At 38.2% G+C, this 19,444-nt stretch overlaps 2 protein-coding genes across 3 annotated transcripts; one reads left to right on the top strand and one right to left on the bottom strand.

Moving 5' to 3' along the window:
* Positions 1–2,773: 2,773 nt before the first annotated feature.
* LOC126625268 (protein SENSITIVE TO UV 2) lies at positions 2,774–10,171 on the top strand. Of its 2 annotated transcripts, none has more exons than XM_050294361.1 (12): positions 2,774–3,295; positions 3,661–3,699; positions 4,386–4,495; positions 4,664–4,773; positions 4,854–5,185; positions 6,356–6,424; positions 7,119–7,201; positions 7,329–7,565; positions 7,650–7,756; positions 8,497–8,654; positions 8,936–9,115; positions 9,562–9,707. In XM_050294361.1, exons 1-11 carry the CDS (start codon positions 2,906–2,908, stop codon positions 9,083–9,085), a joined length of 1,785 nt encoding a protein of 594 aa, XP_050150318.1. In that variant the 5' UTR covers positions 2,774–2,905; the 3' UTR covers positions 9,086–9,115; positions 9,562–9,707. The 2 variants fall into 2 exon arrangements, with proteins under 2 accessions (XP_050150318.1, XP_050150317.1); XM_050294360.1 differs by having other exon boundaries at positions 2,776–3,295; positions 8,919–9,115; positions 9,562–10,171.
* Positions 10,172–10,680: 509 nt separating this feature from the next.
* Positions 10,681–14,175, bottom strand: LOC126625262 (disease resistance protein RPM1-like). The gene has a single exon (XM_050294350.1). The coding sequence runs from the start codon at positions 13,771–13,773 to the stop codon at positions 10,924–10,926; it is 2,850 nt and encodes a 949-aa protein (XP_050150307.1). The 5' UTR covers positions 13,774–14,175; the 3' UTR covers positions 10,681–10,923.
* Positions 14,176–19,444: the final 5,269 nt, after the last annotated feature.

Below are 19,444 nucleotides of genomic sequence, written 5' to 3'. Positions count from 1 at the left end.
AAAAAACTAAAAAAATTATTAATTAGGTATGAAAGTGTCGTGACACCAATAGTTGAGGTAGTTTTTTTTGTACTTTACCCTTTTTTTCTTTCTAGTCATTTATCCAAAACCATCCTCTCACCCTCTAACCTCTACTTTCCCAATAAAAAAACCTAAGGAAAACTAATGAAAATGGCTTGAAAACTTTGAGTTTTAATGATAAGGACAAAATAAAGGGTAAAGTGAATAGTACCAGGATTGACTTTTTAGTGTAAAAATGTGGCTTTTCGTTAAAGTGAACAGTACCGGATGCTTTTCGTTAAAGTTCCCAAAAACCTAAGCCTTCTTGCCGTTGCGACTTCATCTTTTCACTCATCTTGTCATCAACTTCATCTCCATTGCTCCCGTTCCGGCGACTCTCTCACTTTGTAGTCCATCTCATCTTCTCCTTCATCAAATTGGGTTGTCTTTCTACCTGGCTTTGTCTATCAAGTTAATTTTTGTATAATTTTAAAGAATGTAGAGATGGAATTTAGGATCTTTGTACTGTTTTTTTTTTAGGAATGTTGGGTTCTTTCAGCAATTCTTCCATCTATTTACTTCTTTTTTCGTAAATGAATATGTACAAAATTCTCATAATTACATAAAAAAGTTTTAAAAACCCAAAGAGAATTTGCCAAAACACGTTTGAGCCTTGAATTGGGTTGAAAAAAAACCAAATTTTGGCCCAAAAAGTGGCAAAAAAAAGGTGATAATTACTATTATCATACCATACCAACTGAACTATTTGGCATGCCAAAATTCATTATAACGCAAGTTTGACATGGTAATAGTAATATATTTTGCCATACCAAAAATTTGGTATGGTAATTGGTACATGGATTTTGGTTCTGTAATCATACTAATATCACCCTTATCTATCATCAATGAATTAGACCATGAGTTTGACTTTGGTCTTCATGTTTTTGATGCGCCTCCTCTTGTGGATAGGTTGATCCTTGAGGATGTTGGGTTTTCTCATACTCGTTTTATTAGTAGTTTGTTGTTTTCCTTGTATTTTGATCCCAAGTTGTGGCATTAACCTAGTGATGGGGTAATTGTAAAGTGATGGGCAAGATAGGCTAGGCACAATATTTGGAATCACAAGCTTCACTAAAAAATTTTAGACAAAAATACCCCCAAAATAAAAAATGTCAAAAGCAACCCAAAATCATGCACCAAATAATGGAGGGGTATTTTCGTCATTTTAACAGTATTTTTTAATAATTAATTATTTTTGTACAATTTATTTATTTTTTAAATTTGTACCTCACAATAGGCTAGCAATAATGTGATTTAATCAATTGTTCATTAAATATTTCTCTATTTTTAAACACGTTCAAAACATCTTAAGAGGCGTGTAATGCCGATTATAAAAAAGGTCTTTCGTATGTGCATAATAATATGATGAAATTAGTTGTCAAATAATTGTTTTTTTTTATAACAAACGCTATTATCTACATTAAGGGGGAGGGGATGAACTTAGTCTCATAATGAGCTAGTAATAATGTAATTCAATAGTTGTTTATTAAATATTATTTTCTTTATTCTTAATGTAAATTCAATAGAATGTAGATGAAAATTGAAAGACCGATTTTATTATGTAAATTCAGTTGCTTTGATTGGTTTGTAAGGGGTTTTTTTTTTTTTGAATAGACGATATTATCTACACTAAGGGGGATGTGGTGGATTTAATCTCACAATAGGCTAGCAACAATGTGAATCAATCGGTTGTTTATTAAATATTATTTTCTCTATTCTTAATGTAAATTCAATAGAATGTAGATGGAAATTGAAAGACCGATTTTATTATGTGAATTCAGCTGCTTTGATTGGTTTGTGAGTGGTTTTTTTCTAGCATAATTTAAGATTATTCATTTATTTCAAATATTTGACTTTCCTTTTGTCAATTCACGCATATAAATACATTTAAAATGTATAAGTTGCACGTAGCATGCTGTGATTCAAAAAATACCTTCTGCATGTATAAATGCTAGTACTTATGAAACCGACCAAAATAGGAGTCGATCATATATTTTTAAAATTTTTAATATTTGTTTGCTCTCCATATTATAGTTTATTTGGAACTCTTACCATACACGTGTCACAATTATGAGACTTTTTTGTGTTTTATTCTTTTGTGAGATTGTAACTAATAATTTATTTGCTAGCACCATATTTCATTGGAACTTAGTCTTAACCGACTTGATGAAATTTTGACATTCAAAAACTTTAAAATCTTTTTTTTTATTGAATTGGACTGTGCGTAATAAATTAACTCTTGAAATGTTGGACATTTTTTATTGACATGTTGGAATAGGCTTAAATCAACCTAATCAAAACGATTGACAATTACGTGGTTTGGTTAAGTTTCAACGATCCATTGAATGCTAATTGGTTCAGCTATATTTTTTATTCAAATCAAATCAAACCAAACTACACCCATCCTTAGATATACCGTAACCTAAAAACACAAATAAGAAATGGCCTTGCAAGTTACCGAGAAGACATTACTCTTCAACCAATTGCATTTTTTTACCAAGAAGTATTATTATTTAGAACACAAATAAAAAATCTGGTTTCCTGACATTACCCAAATAGTAATATTGTTTTTTTTTTTAGAACATTGATATCGAGAGTTTTCCAAGTTAAGAAAAATACAACCCGACCGTATTACTAAGTGGCAATAGTAATATTGTCTAGAACATTAAACAAAAAAAGAAAAGAAAAAGTAAAAGCCCCGTTTTGGGTTTTGTACGGAAAATTCCCCAAGTTGAAGGTTGGCAAGCAGAAAAACAAGAACCCTTAAATTAGGAGGCTTTTCCTGGGGCGGAGGCGGTTGTTGGCCACTCTCCACTCAGCAGCAGAAAATAATCAATCGAAGAAGATGAACCAACTGGACGACGACGACGATTGGGACTTAATTTTCACTGAACAAGCCGTACAAGTCGCCCAAGTACAAGAGCGTGCTTACTCTACTCAGCAGCAGCAGCAGCACCCCCCGCCGCCGCACCACCACCACACTCCTCAGCATTCTTTCTCGGAACCATCACAATATCACCATCACCAACAAGAACCGCCGCCCCCGCCTTCTTACTCCAATCCCGTTAGGCCCATTTCCTACTCCCCTCCGCGAGAGCTCACTCAGAGGACCACCACCACCACCAATGCACTTGCAATTTCCCTTTCTCCTTCGCCTCCTTCTTCCGCATTGCCTCCCTCTGCTAGCCACCCTGAACTTGACAGAGAAAAAGAACTCGAAATCGACCGCTTAAAGGTTAGGGCTTCAATGCTTAAACTGTACATATATGTTCCCTCTCTCTCTATATATATGCTAACGAATTCGGTGTATTAAACTGTAACAAATTGGCCACATTTAACTAAAGATTTGTTTGGTTTCTGACAAAATGCAGGAATAAGTTATGTCAAGAAATATATTGTGAAGTATATTTCCTTCTGCTTCTTTGAACTCCGTAGTTTTAGCTTGAATTATATTTTGTCTGGACTTTTCGATTACCTTACATTATGACCTGGGTTCAAGAATTGTATACAGTCAGTTTCTTTGTGATTTTAATCGTTTTTCCAATATTATGTTCTCTTTTCAAAGTCCTCTAACTCGAATTTGTTGGATTTTAATTGCAGGAAGAACTGGGACGTGTCTCAAAGCAGCTTTTGCACTTGGTACGCCTGTTTTGCCACTGTAATTTGAATAATTGTGCGCCGGATAATAACAAGATTAGTGCTTTTGTTTTGTTTTGTTTTGTTTATTTGTTCTGTCGTTAGTCCTTGTGTTCTTTTTCCGATAATGGAATGCATTCTAGTCCTGTTTTCTACATTTCTTTTGTATTTAAGAATTGGAATTACGTGTTCATGCTTAAGTGAGTTTTTATGGTTTTATAACTGGCAAATGGCAATAACAGAATTCCACATGCTTATCATTTTCGTCTACATGTGTGTGCTTGCATTTGTGTTTTCAGAAGGTAAAACATAGAGTGAAGTGCATATTATCTTTCTATGAGTATTCTTAGTTAATGGGAAGCAATGCAAATGCAATGCGTGTCTTGTATTCTTGACTTTATTTTACCACAACCTATTTCGTTACATTTCCTTCTGGAAATTTTATGCGGGTACAGTCATAATGAGGTGTTCTGTCTAGCTTTTATTATTTATTCTTTATGCTCTTATACTAGATGTTAACTTTTACAAGTTCAGTTGCGTGCATAAGAAGAGCATTTAGTTTTCTGTTTCTGACACTATCCTGTTTCTTAATCCATGGATTTTTATTTTCACCCAGAATTGCATTTTTGTCTTTGAGATGTATTTGTGGTTAAAGTTCCTGTATGCAACGAATTGTCCTATACTCACAGGAACAAGAATGCTTTGAACTAAGGAAGGAAAAAGACAAACATCATAAATTTGTAAGTTCAATGACTGAAAAGAAAGAAGCAGCTGCTAGGAACTCTGATAGTACAAATTTGTAAGTATAAACTCTTTCCATCACAGGGCATCAACAATATATGCTGTGATTCTAAAATGATGTTTCAGTCTGTTGCCCCTTGCATAGTATGCTAATCATGCTGAAAGGGTGCTTGTCCAATGTTTACATTATCTTACTCTCTGTTATCATTATTGCATGTGGGAAAAGGTCCAGTGGCATTAAGGAATCTGGAGATGTCCTAGTCAATCATAAGGATTCTCGACAATTTCAAAATGCATTATGTTTAAGTGGTCAGCCTGGCTCTCGGATTGATATTGGTGAGATAAGTTAGACATCATCTTTGTTTATTTCTTTCTGTTTTCTGTCATCGCTTTTTATTTATGTTCATTTGTGCTAGGTGTGTCAACCTCTAAAGCTACACGTGTTCAAACTGACGAAATTAGTGCTTCTGCCCGACAAAACCCAAATGATGACCTCTCAAAGAAATTACTATCCATCTGGGGCTCTTCAAATGATTCAAATGAACAAGAGTTAGGAAGAAATATAATTTCGAATTTGCTTATGGATTGCCAAACAGATTTCCTGTTCCTTTTTGGCTGCATTGGCATTAATAGAATGGACAAGCTGGGAGATGATAGCTCTTCTATTGCAGCTTCGCAGTACCACTTACACATGTCTCATACTCCAGAAGCAGCAAAAGTTTCTCATCTTTATTCTGTCTTGACCAAGGTATTGTTTAATCATGAGATTTCATTTATCTGTTTAAGCAGGGTATATCTTGAGATTGTATAACCGCTTCAAGCCTAGAATACAAGGCATATGCCAAATAAGCTACTTAAAACTTATTCTGAAATATAGATGTGCTGATAATGATCTGAACTTTCTCCGAGACATTCCTAACTTAACCTCAAAAAGATCATTATTTGGTATATGCTTGGGAATAAAATAGGGTGGAGGTTGAAGGTTGTTTCTTTTTGGGTTTTTGTATTTGTTTTTAGTTTGGACATGGTGATCCATGATCATGTTTTGCTATTTCAGAAAGAAATTATGGCTAAAGGATGGGGAATTTGTAGACCAAAAAAGGGTAGGGGTGTGATATCCACACACCCCATTTTACTTCTCACACACCCCTTGATAATTTCTGTCCGTTTCTGTCCGTTGATCTTCTTCAATTCCTCCGATCCGACGGTTGAAAATTAAAAAGGTGTGTGAAAAGTAAAATGGGGTGTGTGGATAGCACACCCCAAAAGGGTATTGGCCTCTTGTATTGTTTAGAGGCTGTTAGTCAAATACGTTCCTCGTGTTTTGCTAACTTATGTATGATTACGGATTTGAATTGTCCAATAAGGTAATTAACATGCCAATCTATCCGGCCATAAGTTATGTTATGATAGGGTTTGTTACAAAAAAAAATAAAATAAATAAAGCTGTGATAGGTTTTGGTGTTCTGGGACCATTTACATTGTAATGCTTGACTTTGATTATTTCATCTTTGTATGTATGTTGTTGGGCTTGGGTTGATGTACATTTATGAGGGTTTACTCACCATGTTTTTGTTTCAAAACCAAGTAAATAGTACAGTTTGTGTATCATTATTAATTGTATATATTTAAAAGTCAACTTTCTAAGGGACACCGTCTTATTGCCCAAGTTTTCTCATGGTAGAACCGCTTAGGCATTCAGCAGTATTTTTTATGCAGCCCGGTCTTAGTATGATACTTTATTAAGCTTTGACTTCTTTAATCTTTACCGATACATGGCCCATGGAACTTGAATTAAAGAATACTAGATAAATAAAATTTAGAAAATCTATTCATATGGTGTTCTGGACATGTTATCCCTTTTTTTATGCTAACCTGGGTATATGAATATTATATCTGTTGATTGTTCTTATTGCAGGCGAAAAATGGAATGTTAAAGTTGGAGTCCTTGTTTCAACCATTACTCAACCTCTGTAGTCTTGAAAATGTGAGTTGTGAATTGATATTATTTGACTTCTTGCACCGGTTGGTATACCTTAGATGTTCCATTTTGATTTGTATTTTCCACATGGACTTTTGAGTAGACGTTGCTCTAGAGTACTGTACTAGTGATTTTAAAATTTACTCTATGAATTGGGATCACGTGTTCTTTTATAAGGACACTAATGCAATTTTATTTTATTTTTCTGAGATGTGGGAGGATATAATTTTGTGTTTACTTCCTATAGGAGGCATCTTCTAGAAAATTCATTACACTTTTGTGTGCAACCTGGCCTGCAGATTAGGATTAGATTGTCTTGGAACTTCAATTCAGTTGGATATATGTAATTGTCTTTTAAATACTGGTGGATACTCTTGTCTTGATCCGTCTTTGGATCTTTGGTACTAATATTGACTCACTAATATTAAAAGTCTCTAGTTGAGTGCTGGGAGGTGATAGGTCCATGGTTTAAAAAAATATAGGTGTAGAGAGTTTTGGATGTATTGGTGTTAGTGACATTGTTGTGACTGGTTTATTTTTAATACACAGGAGGCTAGTCGATTACAAAGAGAATACTTTAATCTACTTGTTTGCCATTATTTAATGACTTTGCTTAAGTTCAGTATTGTAATTATTTCCTTAATCTCTTTCAGTTTGGTTCTTGTTGCCTTTTTGGTGAATCAGTTCTTTTTTGGCATAGGTTATCATTGTTCAGGCATCTCTACATATACTGCTTGTGTTTTTGAAGCACCTGGTAAGGCTGGAAAGGCATTTCGAGAGAAGGTATATGTCATATGCTGTTTCCTATTCTGTTTCTATATCCAGTTTTATTTTGCAGGAGTTAGGAATACATGTTTTTGCATATGCTTCATTCCTGTTCGATTTGATCTTTCCAGTGCACTCTACTCAGGGTCAATGTTATGGTCGAGGGACTTGGAATGAAATATTCTTATGCCGAAACTCAAAGCAAGAATGGAGTTTGGAATAATGGCATTGCAACTTGGTTTTCTAATATAGACTGGATTTCTCTCTTTGAGGTGATCCTACAAACTACCATGAAGAATACAAACCAAGGTGTAAGGCTAGAAGCAGTCTCTGTTATGAATATGATTATAATGAGAAGTAATGCCTTTGTGGAGAGAGAAAAGTAAGAATGCAGTGTTCCTTTTTTGTTAAACTTTTATGCTGTTACTTTTTCTCTTTTTCTGAGTGTAAGTCCCGTGAGAGACAGGTTTGGCCAAACATTGGTGTTTGAAATTCTTTCACAGTTGCTTGCAAAGGAAGCTGGTTTTGAGGCCCGAAAACAAGCCGTGCAACTTCTATATATGCTACTTAATTGTAAGTCCACATCACTTTAGTTCATTTTTTATTTTGTTTTCTTTTACTTGTAATGTTATAATTGCATGAAGCTTAGGCGAACTACTTGTAGTTTAATTTAATTTTTCTTGTTTTTGTAAGAAACATTATTTTATTGGTAGAGAAACAGAGTACTATCACAGTGGAGAAGTTAGCCACCTCATAATGTAATAAAGCATCTGAAGGGAAAAATGGGAGCCAAATAACCAAACTATAATGGTAACATTTGAGGCTTTTGAACTACTGTAGCTTTCCAATCAGCTCGGGTAGAAAAGAATGCTAACTCTTGTTCTCAGAAGAAACCAATGGCCATATTGCTGACCAAAATCTGACGTTGCCTCATAATTTTTCCATCCCTTCACAATAGCTTTCAAAAAGCCTCTTTTATACTCGAAACCTTTTCTGCTAGTAAATATATTTATTCTCAAACTGTAGAGTGTGTAGTATATACTTTCAAAACATTTTGCAACCTTGAAACCTTACTCTGTAGGTTTTTGTACGTGTAACTTGTTGCCTTTTCTTTTTCGTGCCTGATTATTTCAGTTGTGGGAAGCCTGAAAATTATCTCATTAGCGCTACCTTAAGCAGCTTACCACTCAGCTGAAATCAGCTTGTTTGAGGACTGCTAGAGTTTGGCATATGCTATCTTGATTCTTATTGAACTTGTTCTTTCATGCCTGTCTTAAGCCCTGAAAAACTTCTTGTTCCTTGCTGATGTGAAGGTCCTAAAATACTGGTCAAGTTCTGTTCTGATTATAAAGAGGGAAAAGCTGCCCTTGCTATGGATGATAACGTAGGCGATGCATCAGGTTACCAAAAATGTAGCATGATCCTTCAAGGATTGGCAGATTGTATAGCTTGCTGTGGGAACAGTTTAGAGGTAGGCATTCTCTCTGCTTTTCTCTCCTTTTCAGCTCTACACTTTCCTTGAAGTTTATTATTTATTTATTGCCCTGCTTGTAGATATATTAATGCGTAGATTGATCTGGTGTTCTATGGAAGAAAACGTATTTATGCGTAGTTGCACACTAGTAGGTGGAGATGGGTAACTCCCATCTCATAAACCTCCGAGCAGAGTTAAGGGTTTATGTTTGATGATATACATTACCAAATATCAACTGCTTTCCTATTATTGTACACTCAGGAACTGAAACTTCGCAGAATTGCTGTTCTTTTACTGGCTTTCCTAGCCTCGTCTGGAACATCTGGCTTCGAAATACTTGTGAGTCACAAGCTCTTTCGAGATGCAAACTTTCTGATGTTGATTTTACAAGTTTTGGCATCGGAGGTAGATACAGAACCAGCAGTTAATGCTGATCAAGCACAGAATTTCAAAGAGAGGTAATTGCTGATGCCCCTGGATTTTTAATTCTGATCGATGCAAGTATCACACATTCATTACTGAACATTAAGTTTCCAAATTCTATTGTTGTGTAATTTTTATTGCAAGTGCCACTAAATATCTCATAGTAACTTGGTGGTATTGGTTCCGGTAATTCAAATTTCACCCACCTCTTCTGTCCTCCGTTTCTGATTTCTCTTTTTCCTCTATACGGACATTAAAATGAGTTCACATTACTTGTTATATTGTTGTCATTGGTAGTATTAACTTGATGTAGTTCAGTTGGTGTGTTCAAAAACAAAAAGCATATGGTTCCTAGTTTTCAGATCTTGCAAGGAATGCATGTGATATCTCTGGAATACATTCATGTCTGTATATCTGCATGACGAAAATCACCGTTCGATCTCTTAATTATTGCTCATATTGTGAGAGTAATGTTATGCAGGACCTTGCTGTTGAGGGAGGCTCTTATACTACTTAACAGGCTGGTTTCAAACCCATCATATTCTGCCACTGTCTTGGGTTTATTAACAAACAGCAGAGACATGGCCAGCTTGACTGTTGATGTTGCAAACCAATTGTCCCGAAAAGACCAAATATGTGAGAAGTTTGATGGCATGACAAGGCAGATGCGGGAGTCTGAAATTGTAGACTTAGCTCGAGCATTTAAGAAAAGGGTGTTCATATATTTAGGAGATAACATACAGTAAAAAAAAAACATTGCACCCTTTTGGCTCAAATTTTTGTATATTTGTATGTATCAGCGTTGTTTTTACGACTGTTTGTATGTTTCAACATTAGACACGCAAGCAGTCGTCATAAGCTGTGCAGTGCAAATTCCGGTGGCAGCGCTCAACCCCCCAGCTGGAAATGTATTTCGACATGCGGGCGCTAGTTTTTCAGCTGGAAATTTTTGACAGGTCTCAGTGGATGATAAATATGATTCCACATTTACCTTGTAATGATCAAATTCTTGCTCAAAATATAGAGAGAGAAAAGCAGCTTCTACTGATTAGCATCTTTTGCTAATGTTCTTATGATATGTTTTGAAACTATCTTTGTCTTCTCGACTTTTTGAATATACATTCATCTTTTCAACAGAGTTTCGTTTAATTCTTGGCGACATAACCGGAAACGGACTGTAAATCTTTGGTTGTAAAACTTCAAACCAAACTGGTCTCTTTATTACGGCACACACTGCTAAGAGCGTAGAAACAATATGAATCCTTGCGTTCCGGAACTGAACTGCAATGCTGCATGCAGCCATTTCATCCTAGGGAGTGGAAGCCATAGGATCCGGTTACTCGCTTCAGATCGAAAACATTACCGGAAAATGAAGTATAAATTTCCCCACCGGTTGTGTTGTCATAAGAACAGCTTGAGCATCTCATACGTCCAACCCTAACCCCCTAAAGCGTTGGACATCGGGTGCGGCAACATACACATTATCTCACAGTTCCCAGGAAGGCATCCGTACAGCGGGTTGATGATGTTGTAGCGGGCAGACTTGCAACACATCAAAAAGTCTCCAATGAAATAGCAGAAAGACAAATGGAAGTAGGTATACACATGGTAAATATAACCTTCATTTTACAACAGATGCTATACATTACAGACCACTACTATAAACGTAGTCCAAGTTATTCTGTACACGAATGCCCCTGGCATTACGGATTACCTCAACCCGAAGGTAATCTATCTGATCCAACTGCATCACATTACGTATTCATTTACATGTATTATATATACAAGTATATACATTGGTACTACAGGCCTCGTTCCCCAGTCCCAGCAGCATGAGTAAGTATTACTTCCATGACTTCCAACGAGTTTGAAGCTCATCGCTAAAGGGGTTGCTGGGCATGGGACAGTACTCCCCATCCATCATGCTCTCTATGGAGTAGACTTCCCACCCCCCTTCTCTCCAGTATGTTGAATAAAGTTCCGGGATGTGCAAGACTTTGGAATTATCTTTTCCATCTGTGCAAATTGTCTTCATCAAATCCACCGGCATATTAGAAAACTCGAGAACTTTCAACTCTGTCAGATGCTCAATGCCGGAAGGCACATTCTCCAGGAGCTTACACCGTTGAATGGTTAGCTTCTCAAGACAAGCCATTGCACCCTTCTCCACTTCTATGCATCTCAGTTCATCAAGTTTGTCCAGGGTTAGAATCTTGAGCTTCCCAAACCCATAAGCTCTGAAGCACAATCTGTCTCCAACGAATGCTTGAATTAATTCAAGTTGAACAAGATTAGGAATGTGTTGGAGATAGATGAGTGGATCATCCTTTAACCTACTCCACTTAAGAGACAATCTGACTAGGCTGGGGAGCATAGGAATCCAATAGGGCAATGCGTCCAAACGTCCTCTCATGTACAGCCGCTGAAGAAACAAAGGAGGAGAAGATAGGTGTTGAAGATCAATGATCTCGTCTTCTTTGACTGAAGCTATAGACAGGGCACAAAGATTCGTTAGCTTTTCGATAGACGAACACAGAGCCTCGCCATCTTCTTTTCTCAATTTTAAGAGGCCTAACCTCCTCAGTTGATTTAGCTTGCCAAGCTCCCTTATTATGGTTCGGCCATCTTGGTTTACCTCTACGAAACAAAGCTTCTGTAGTGCTTGCAGAACCCCAATATTTGGCATGACCTTAAAGCCGTTCTTTGAATGAAAATGTTCGTAAGATTCAAACTCATGTAGATATACCAGAAGATGGCGCAGCCGATGGAGCTTCAATATCTCAACAGGAAGTTGTTTGACTTTGGAATGCTTAAGGTCTAGAGTTTCTAGATTCTTAAGCTTCCCAATAGATCTCGGAACAGTTTCCACCTTTGTTTCCCGCAAGCTTAGATATTTCAAATAATACAAGTCCACCACTTCAACTGGAAATTTCTCCAAAGGTGAGTTTTGAAAGTCTAACACATTTAGCAGCCTGAAGCCGCTTGGGAATAATCTAGGGATGGATGGCTGTTCAGTGACACCGAACATGAACAGGGAACGCAGTTGGGACACTGACCTGTTTGGCTGAACATTTTGTAGTGTGCCATGTATCGATAGGCGTCGAACCCTCTCAGACCATTGCAAGCTTTGTTCTTTCAGGATTGTGGTGAAGTTCTGATCTCTTGACTTGGAGATGATGATCTCTCGCAAAAGGTCATGGATTCGACATGTTTTTACCCTTCCATCAGGTGTAGTAGTTGCCACTTGCATTAGGCTTCTGTTCAAGAGTTCCTGGAGATAGTCCTCTCCTACCTCTTCCAGTGTTTTCCCCTCCTTTGCTTCTATGAATCCCTCTGCCACCCATAACCGGATCAGTCTCATGCGCTCGATTAGATGGTCCTCAGGAAATATGCTCAGGTACAAGAAGCAGGACTTGAGGAAGTACGGCAAATCATTGAAGCTGAGGGAAAGAACTTTCTTTAAATCATTGAGCTTGTCGTTGCCCTCAATTTCAGCCCCCAGGCTGCGTGCAACCACATCCCACTCGTCAAGTCTACGTGTATCTTTAGTTGCCAACACACCACTGATTGCGACAATTGCAAGGGGAAGTCCCTCGCATTTTCTTAAGATGTAGTTACAAATTTCCTCCAAATGAGGAGGGCATTTGTTATGTTGAAACGCCCTTCTGCAGAAGAGATCCCAAGACTCGGAAAGAGGCAAGGGCTTTAAGTCATAGGCCTTACCTTCAGATAGTACACCTGCAGCGGTAGTGGCTACATCTGATTTTCTCGTAGTGAGCATAATTCGGCTGCCGCAATCATTGTTCGGCAGTGCATATTTGATAGCATTCCATTCACTCAGGTTCCATACATCATCCAAAACAATCAGGTACCTCCGTTTCTGCAGCAACTCCTTAATTGTTGTCTTGAGCTGGTTGTTGTTCATGTTCGCCACCATCTGTGGAACTTGTCTTCTGATTGCTTTGAAAAGTTGTTGAACCATGTCTCTGAGTAGGTCGCCAAATTTGAATGACCGGTTAACTGTGATCCACGCACGCACTTTGAAATGTTTCTTGACTTCTGGATCATCATAGACTTGCTTGGCCAAGGTGGTCTTCCCCATTCCTCCCATTCCAGCCACCGAAACTACTTCACGGCCAGAGCTGCCCTTAAAAAGCCACCCCACCAGTTGACTTTTGGGCTCGTCAAGGCCAACAAGATCATACTTGTCCAAAAGAAGGGCATCTCCTCGACGATCTTGCCATGTATTTCCTGCACTGTCATCAGCCTTGTTGAACTTGTGACAAAGTCTCCTGTGAACCTCACCAATCTCTTTGACTCTTGAGTTGATGGCTTGTAACTCGGAACCAATCCGATAACTAGCTTTGGCATTCTTAATACAGCAACCCAACCTGCGGAGAGAGCCATAAATTCCATATCCATGATCACGATCATGATCATGCTCTTGCAGAAGAGCGAATTCGTCTAGAACGTCCTCAGCTTCATGAGCAATGTCTCTTACTTGCCTAACCCACACTTTGAGCTCCTCGTCAGTTTCCTGCAGCACGTCTGCGGTCCTGAGAAAGGCCTTCATCCTTTCCAACTCCCCTCTCAGATAGACAGCTTCTTCTCTAACCCCTCGGAACAGGTTCACCTCTTTTTCGAAAATGGATGCAAGCTTCTCCAGCACAAAACATACAGAACTCTCTGCCATAAGTATGGATCGTTTTTAATTGTCACTCTGAAATTGCATCGATTTCATAAAGACTTTGGCTGCATCAATGCAAGTCACCTGGCTAGTTGCATCCAGCCAAGTAAGTCCATTGAGAGCTCAATCCTGCAGTTTTATATACAACTACAAGCAACACACTATACATACATACATACATACATACATATATATATATATATATAAAATAATGTTAGCATTAACGGTTAAGTAACTAAGAGACTTCAACAGGTAAAAGCTGCAGAGAAATTCAACAAGCAAAACAGACTCTTCTTGCAGACTGGACCTACCGGGACATTGGGAAGTTTCGGTGAAGTTTAATAACAAGTGGTGTGCACTTTCCACGAATCAAACAAATTTTCTTTTGTATTACATGGTTGATATTGACAGCCATGCATTCTTTTTTTTTGAGGTCAGTGATATTTGATTCCGGGGAAAAGCATAAGGATAAGAATAAGGAAGACAGCATATGTGTGAGTAGGCAAAATGTTCATGTTTATCCAAGCTCAATGGCGACATTAAAAGAATAAGGAAGTAGCCGACGGAACGAGAATTCCGGACGGTCCAAGAGATAGTGATCTGGACTTTTGTTTTATGTGAGGTGGGTCATTGATATTGGCTAATGGGGTCGTCAGATTTAAAATGAGTGGTCTAAATTTCTCGATTCCTTGGTTTTGGACTGCGAGATTCAAAGATGATCTCCATTCACGTTATACTGTATACCAAATTAACATAAATATATATACAGATTCTTTAAGGGGGGAGGGATTCCATTTTTTGAAAAAAAATAGGGATTAGTTGTGGGGTTCACAACACATTGAACTTCAACGCTCCGAACCATTCATTTTTAAAGTTGCACTTTGTTTATACCATATTTAGGGCCCCCGTATTTAGATCTCGTACAAATACTCGGGGGACTTAAATGTAATTATGTAATAAAGGAAGAGGCAAATATGTAATAAGTGAGGAGCCCTTATTCTATAAAAGGACTCCTCACCCTCATAATTAGGGGAGGCCAATTCCTAGGCCATGGAAGGACTCTCTCACCCTCAGAAGCTATCTCTATCTCTCTCCCTCACCTCTCACATAAATACAATAATCAATGTGAACGTAGCCCAAACATTGGAGTGAACCACGATACATCTTGTGTTATTTACATTACTTGCAGATTCACGGTTGGATTTACGTTGTTCCAAGACCTCCGGTTTTGTGCATCAACATTTGGCGCGTCTGTGGGAATCGATACGAAAAGTTATGTCGGTTCTCTTTCATTTTTTCACCTCCGCCGTGAATCTGTAAAAACTCAAGAACCATGCAGTACGTATCCCATTCTCAACCACAAACTTGTAGCAGAGCAAGATATTTGCACATTATCTATAACCCAAGATCCCGAACAAAGATGACAGCCAAATCCAAAACATCAGATCAGAGAACCAAATCATGAAGCCACCACTAAGATTGAAACTGTTGCTGGTGTTCTCATCAATGGTTTTGATGCGGTACAAGTGTCAGGCAAGAGCTACCAACCTCCAAGAGTTGAGCAGGAGCTACCATGTTAGGCAGGAGCTACCAATCTCTCTCTAGACTCTTTCTCTCTCTAACCTACAAGTGAACCGACAGACAGAGGCCCATGTTCAAATACGGAGGCCCATGTTCAAGGTGATCAACATCTATCATCCCAGCGCACTCCACCGATGAATCCATCATTAGAGTCAATTGCAATTTTCTTTGCCACTATATCTAAAGAATAAAGAGATGAAAAAAAAAAGTGGGAGTGAGGAGGATAAGGGAAAGGTATGCAAAAGGTGCAAGGAAAGCTACAGAGCCTCTTCTAACACCTTTTTCTTATGCCGCTTCCACCCTTCTTTCTTCGTCTGTCGCCTTCACGACGACCAGAAAAGGTACTATGAATTGGGACCCAACGATCCGCCATACGCTGCTAAGTTCTACGACTGTTGTGGGGCTGATGATCCTGAGGCATATGGCTGCACTACCAGTTTCTATGTTTCGTATGACGACGATTAATCCGTGTAACCAAGTCTCTTCGTCAACAACCCAGATCGCGTCGCCTTCAGCCACTGCGACAGCACTCTCCAGCTTATCTACTCCGGCAGCCAAGTCAGGTTCATGTTTATACCCGCCGGCAAGACCGAAGTGGGTCAGATCCAGTTCATGGCTGCCACCTTCACCGCCCAGTCGTTCCCAGTCTCTGATCCCAGTCAAGCTTTCGGGATGGTCCAGAACCCACCGGGCCCTACTTTCGGAGATGGCTTGAGCGGGTTGAGCCGCACCAGCACCTGACCTGTCGGTTCCACAATGCAGATTGAGTCACGGTTGGAGATAAGGAGTCAGATTTGGGTCATGCACTTTCTTACCCACCATGTGGAGTGAACCTTGAAAAAATGGAAAGTCCTGTTGACAGAAAAATCAGAGAATGAGCGAGGAGAGCACATGGGTCATGCATTTTCTTACCCACCATGTGGAGTGAACCTTGAAAAGAGGGAAAGTCTTGCCCACAGAAAAATGAAAAAAAGAGCGAGAAGAGCACATGGGAAACAAAAACAAAAGCAACAAAGGTGCAGAGGAAAGGCAAAAACAATCAAGTGAGCTGTGGGAAACAAAAGCAAAACAATGAATAAACACCCACACTGCAAAAGCAGGGAATAAACACCCCATTAGAATGATGTGATTTACTTTTCTTGGCAGATGTATGATGTAATTTATTTTCCTTATCTTTTGGAGACATCTGTATAAACCCCATCAGAGGGTAACAAAAAAAAAAAAAAACAGCAAAGCCCAAATAAATGGGCTGGAATGTTGTGTAGAGGGCGAAGGCCCATAAGCCCAAAATAGCTCCAACCAGGCGATCAAAAGTACGCCCAGTACTCCACAATTGTTCGATAACCTGCCACTATTACCACCAACCAGGTGATCAAAAGTACGCCTAGTACTCCACAATTATTCGGCAACCTATCGCTATTACCACCAACCAGGTGATCAAAACTACGCCCAGTACTCTAAAATTATTCGGCAACCTGCCGCTATTACCACAAACCAGGTGATCAAAAGTATGCCCAGTGTTTCTAAATTATACATGAGCACTACTCATGTCAATCATACATAAACATTCATGAGCATCACTCATATCAATCATACATAAACATTCATGAGCATCACTCATGTCAACATTCATGAGCATCACTCATGACAACATCCATGAGCATCACTCATGTCAATCAACATAAACATTCATGAGCATCACTCATGTCAATTAGCTTCAAAAGCTTCATTTACAAAAGCTCCAGCTTCAAAAGCTTCATTTACAGAGCTCTAGCTTCAAAAGCTTCATTTATAAAAGCTCCAGCTTTGAAAGTTTCATTTACAGAGCTCTAGCTTCAAAGCTTCACTTGCAAAGCTTCACTTACAAAGCTTCAGTGTAGGGTATTCAAATACCGCCTCCGAACAACCGCCACTTCGGCCCATACATGGATTCAATTTGAAGTCTCCAGCCAACAAACCCTATTGACCGCAGACTTGGGGGACTACATTATGTACCATATATTGGGCCTCATGAAAAATACTTGGGGGACTCTAGCCCATCATTCATGTATTGAGGAACGAACCCTTATTCTATAAAAGGGAGTCTCTCACCATCATTAGAGATCATCAACTCTAGCCCATCATTCATGTATTGAGGAGCAAGCCATTATTCTATAAAAGGGACTCCCTCACCTTCAACGTCACAAGCTGAGCCAACCAAGGCAACATAAGCCACGAGCCGAGCAACCTTGCAGCATGTGCTACTTCTAGTTGACCATCATTTCAGATTGAGCACCGCCTCATATCGAGCATCAGTTCAAGACAACATCTAGTTACTTCGGCCCACACATGGACTGAATTTCAAGTCTCCAGCCAAAAGACTATCTTGACTGAAGACTTGGGGGACTACTGTTTATACCATATTTAGGGCCTCCGTATTTAGATCTCGTACAAATACTTGGGGGACTTAAATGTAATTATGTAATAAAGGAAGAGGCAAATATGTAATAAGTGAGGAGCCTTTATTCAATAAAAGGACTCATCACCCTCACAATTAGAGGGGGCCAATTCCTAGGCCATGGAATGGCTCTCTCACCCTCAGAAGCTCTCTCCATCTCTCTCCCTCGCCTCTCACATAAATACAATAATCAGTGTGGACGTAACCCAAACATTGTGGTGAACCACGATACATCTTGTGTTATTTACATTGCTTGCACATTCACGATCGGATTTACGTTGTTCCAAGACCTCCGGTTTTGTGTATCAACACACTTCATAGATCATCATTGTAAAGTATTAGTTAAATCTGAAATATTTGAGACAACTAATTGAGTTCAAAGAAATTGGCAAACACTATGTTCGAGAAACATTGAAATTTCACCGTGACAATTAAATGAGCAAATAGTTTCAAAATGAATTGAATTTTTGCATAGATGATTTACGAGACTTACAAAATAAACGATTCGGATCGTTGAAATTCGATATGGAATGGGTTTCAAAACTAATCTCTAATTTAAAAAAAAAAATGGATGCCTTCTCTTATAAGTCTTTGTATATGTGTATATATTTAACGCCTTACTTCATAACCATTGTTGACAAGTAAATTAAGAAGATTGATAGAGAACCAAATTAATATTAGCATTTATATCAACTTGTCTGCGCGGTTAATTTACGAAATTAGCGTAAATATATCATTCCGAGGCAGTGCATAAGGATAAGGAAGACAACTATGTGTGAGTAGGCAAAGCAAAATGTTCATGTTTATCCAAGCTCAATGCTGACCTTATGCTATGTACCAAACTAACAGAATTATATTATATATATACGATGCCTTACATCATAACCATTCTTGACAAGTAAATTAAGAAGATTGATACAGAGAACCAAAATAATATAAGCATTTACATTAACTTGTTTGCCCGGTTAACTTACGAAAGTTTAGATTTATCTTGTAACCGTCAGAAAATAAATTAAGAAATTAATCAATAAGTTAAGGTCTTATTCGTTGAAATACTTGAACTTTTTCGTTTCACTTTTTCCACTCTTTTACTCATTTTATAATATTGATTGATGATCGGAATAGTCCTCTTTTTAGATCACCCTTTAAGTACCAACTTTGCAAAAAAATAGCACAATAAAAAATCCTTTAACCGCTTGATTAACATCATCAATTTTTAGTGTTTAAGTGAGAAACATGGTTCGTTCATTTCGAATTTAGTTAATTTTTTGCATAGATGGTCTGTAAAGGGTGATCTCCAAAGTAGACGGTTCCGATCATCAAGCAATATTGCAGGATAAAAAGGAGAGCCAAGAAAGTAGAACGAAAAGGTTGCTATCATTCCTCATAAATTAAACTTAAGGTAGTCATCCATCCTGATGTTGAAGTTATTATGTATGTCATGCGTGACATCAAATCCTAAATAAGTCAATGACCTTAATTCTAGAAGATGAGTGAGCTGCAACACAGGCTTTCTTTCTTCATCTACGAGAATCGAACCTAAAAACCTAAAGTCTCTCACTTACAAACGAAGAAGAATATCACTAGACCATACTACTAAACCGCCATGTTCATGTATGCTACCGTGCAACTGGACAAGCTAGGACAACTAGCTTATGA

The sequence above is a fragment of the Malus sylvestris genome, chromosome 6 (genome assembly GCF_916048215.2).
Source record: "Malus sylvestris chromosome 6, drMalSylv7.2, whole genome shotgun sequence".
NCBI lineage: Eukaryota > Viridiplantae > Streptophyta > Magnoliopsida > Rosales > Rosaceae > Malus > Malus sylvestris.
This window is presented reverse-complemented; position numbering and strand designations above follow the sequence as displayed.

Excerpts from the sequence above, each read along its gene's own strand:
- LOC126625262 (XM_050294350.1), bottom strand. The coding sequence starts at position 13,773 with ATGGCAGAGAGTTCTGTATGTTTTGTGCTGGAGAAGCTTGCATCCATT.
- LOC126625268 (XM_050294360.1), top strand. The coding sequence starts at position 2,906 with ATGAACCAACTGGACGACGACGACGATTGGGACTTAATTTTCACTGAA. Across the intron at positions 3,296-3,660 it reads TCGAAATCGACCGCTTAAAG|GAAGAACTGGGACGTGTCTC; the intron begins GTTAGGGCTTCA and ends TTTTAATTGCAG. Across the intron at positions 4,774-4,853 it reads TGGCTCTCGGATTGATATTG|GTGTGTCAACCTCTAAAGCT; the intron begins GTGAGATAAGTT and ends CATTTGTGCTAG.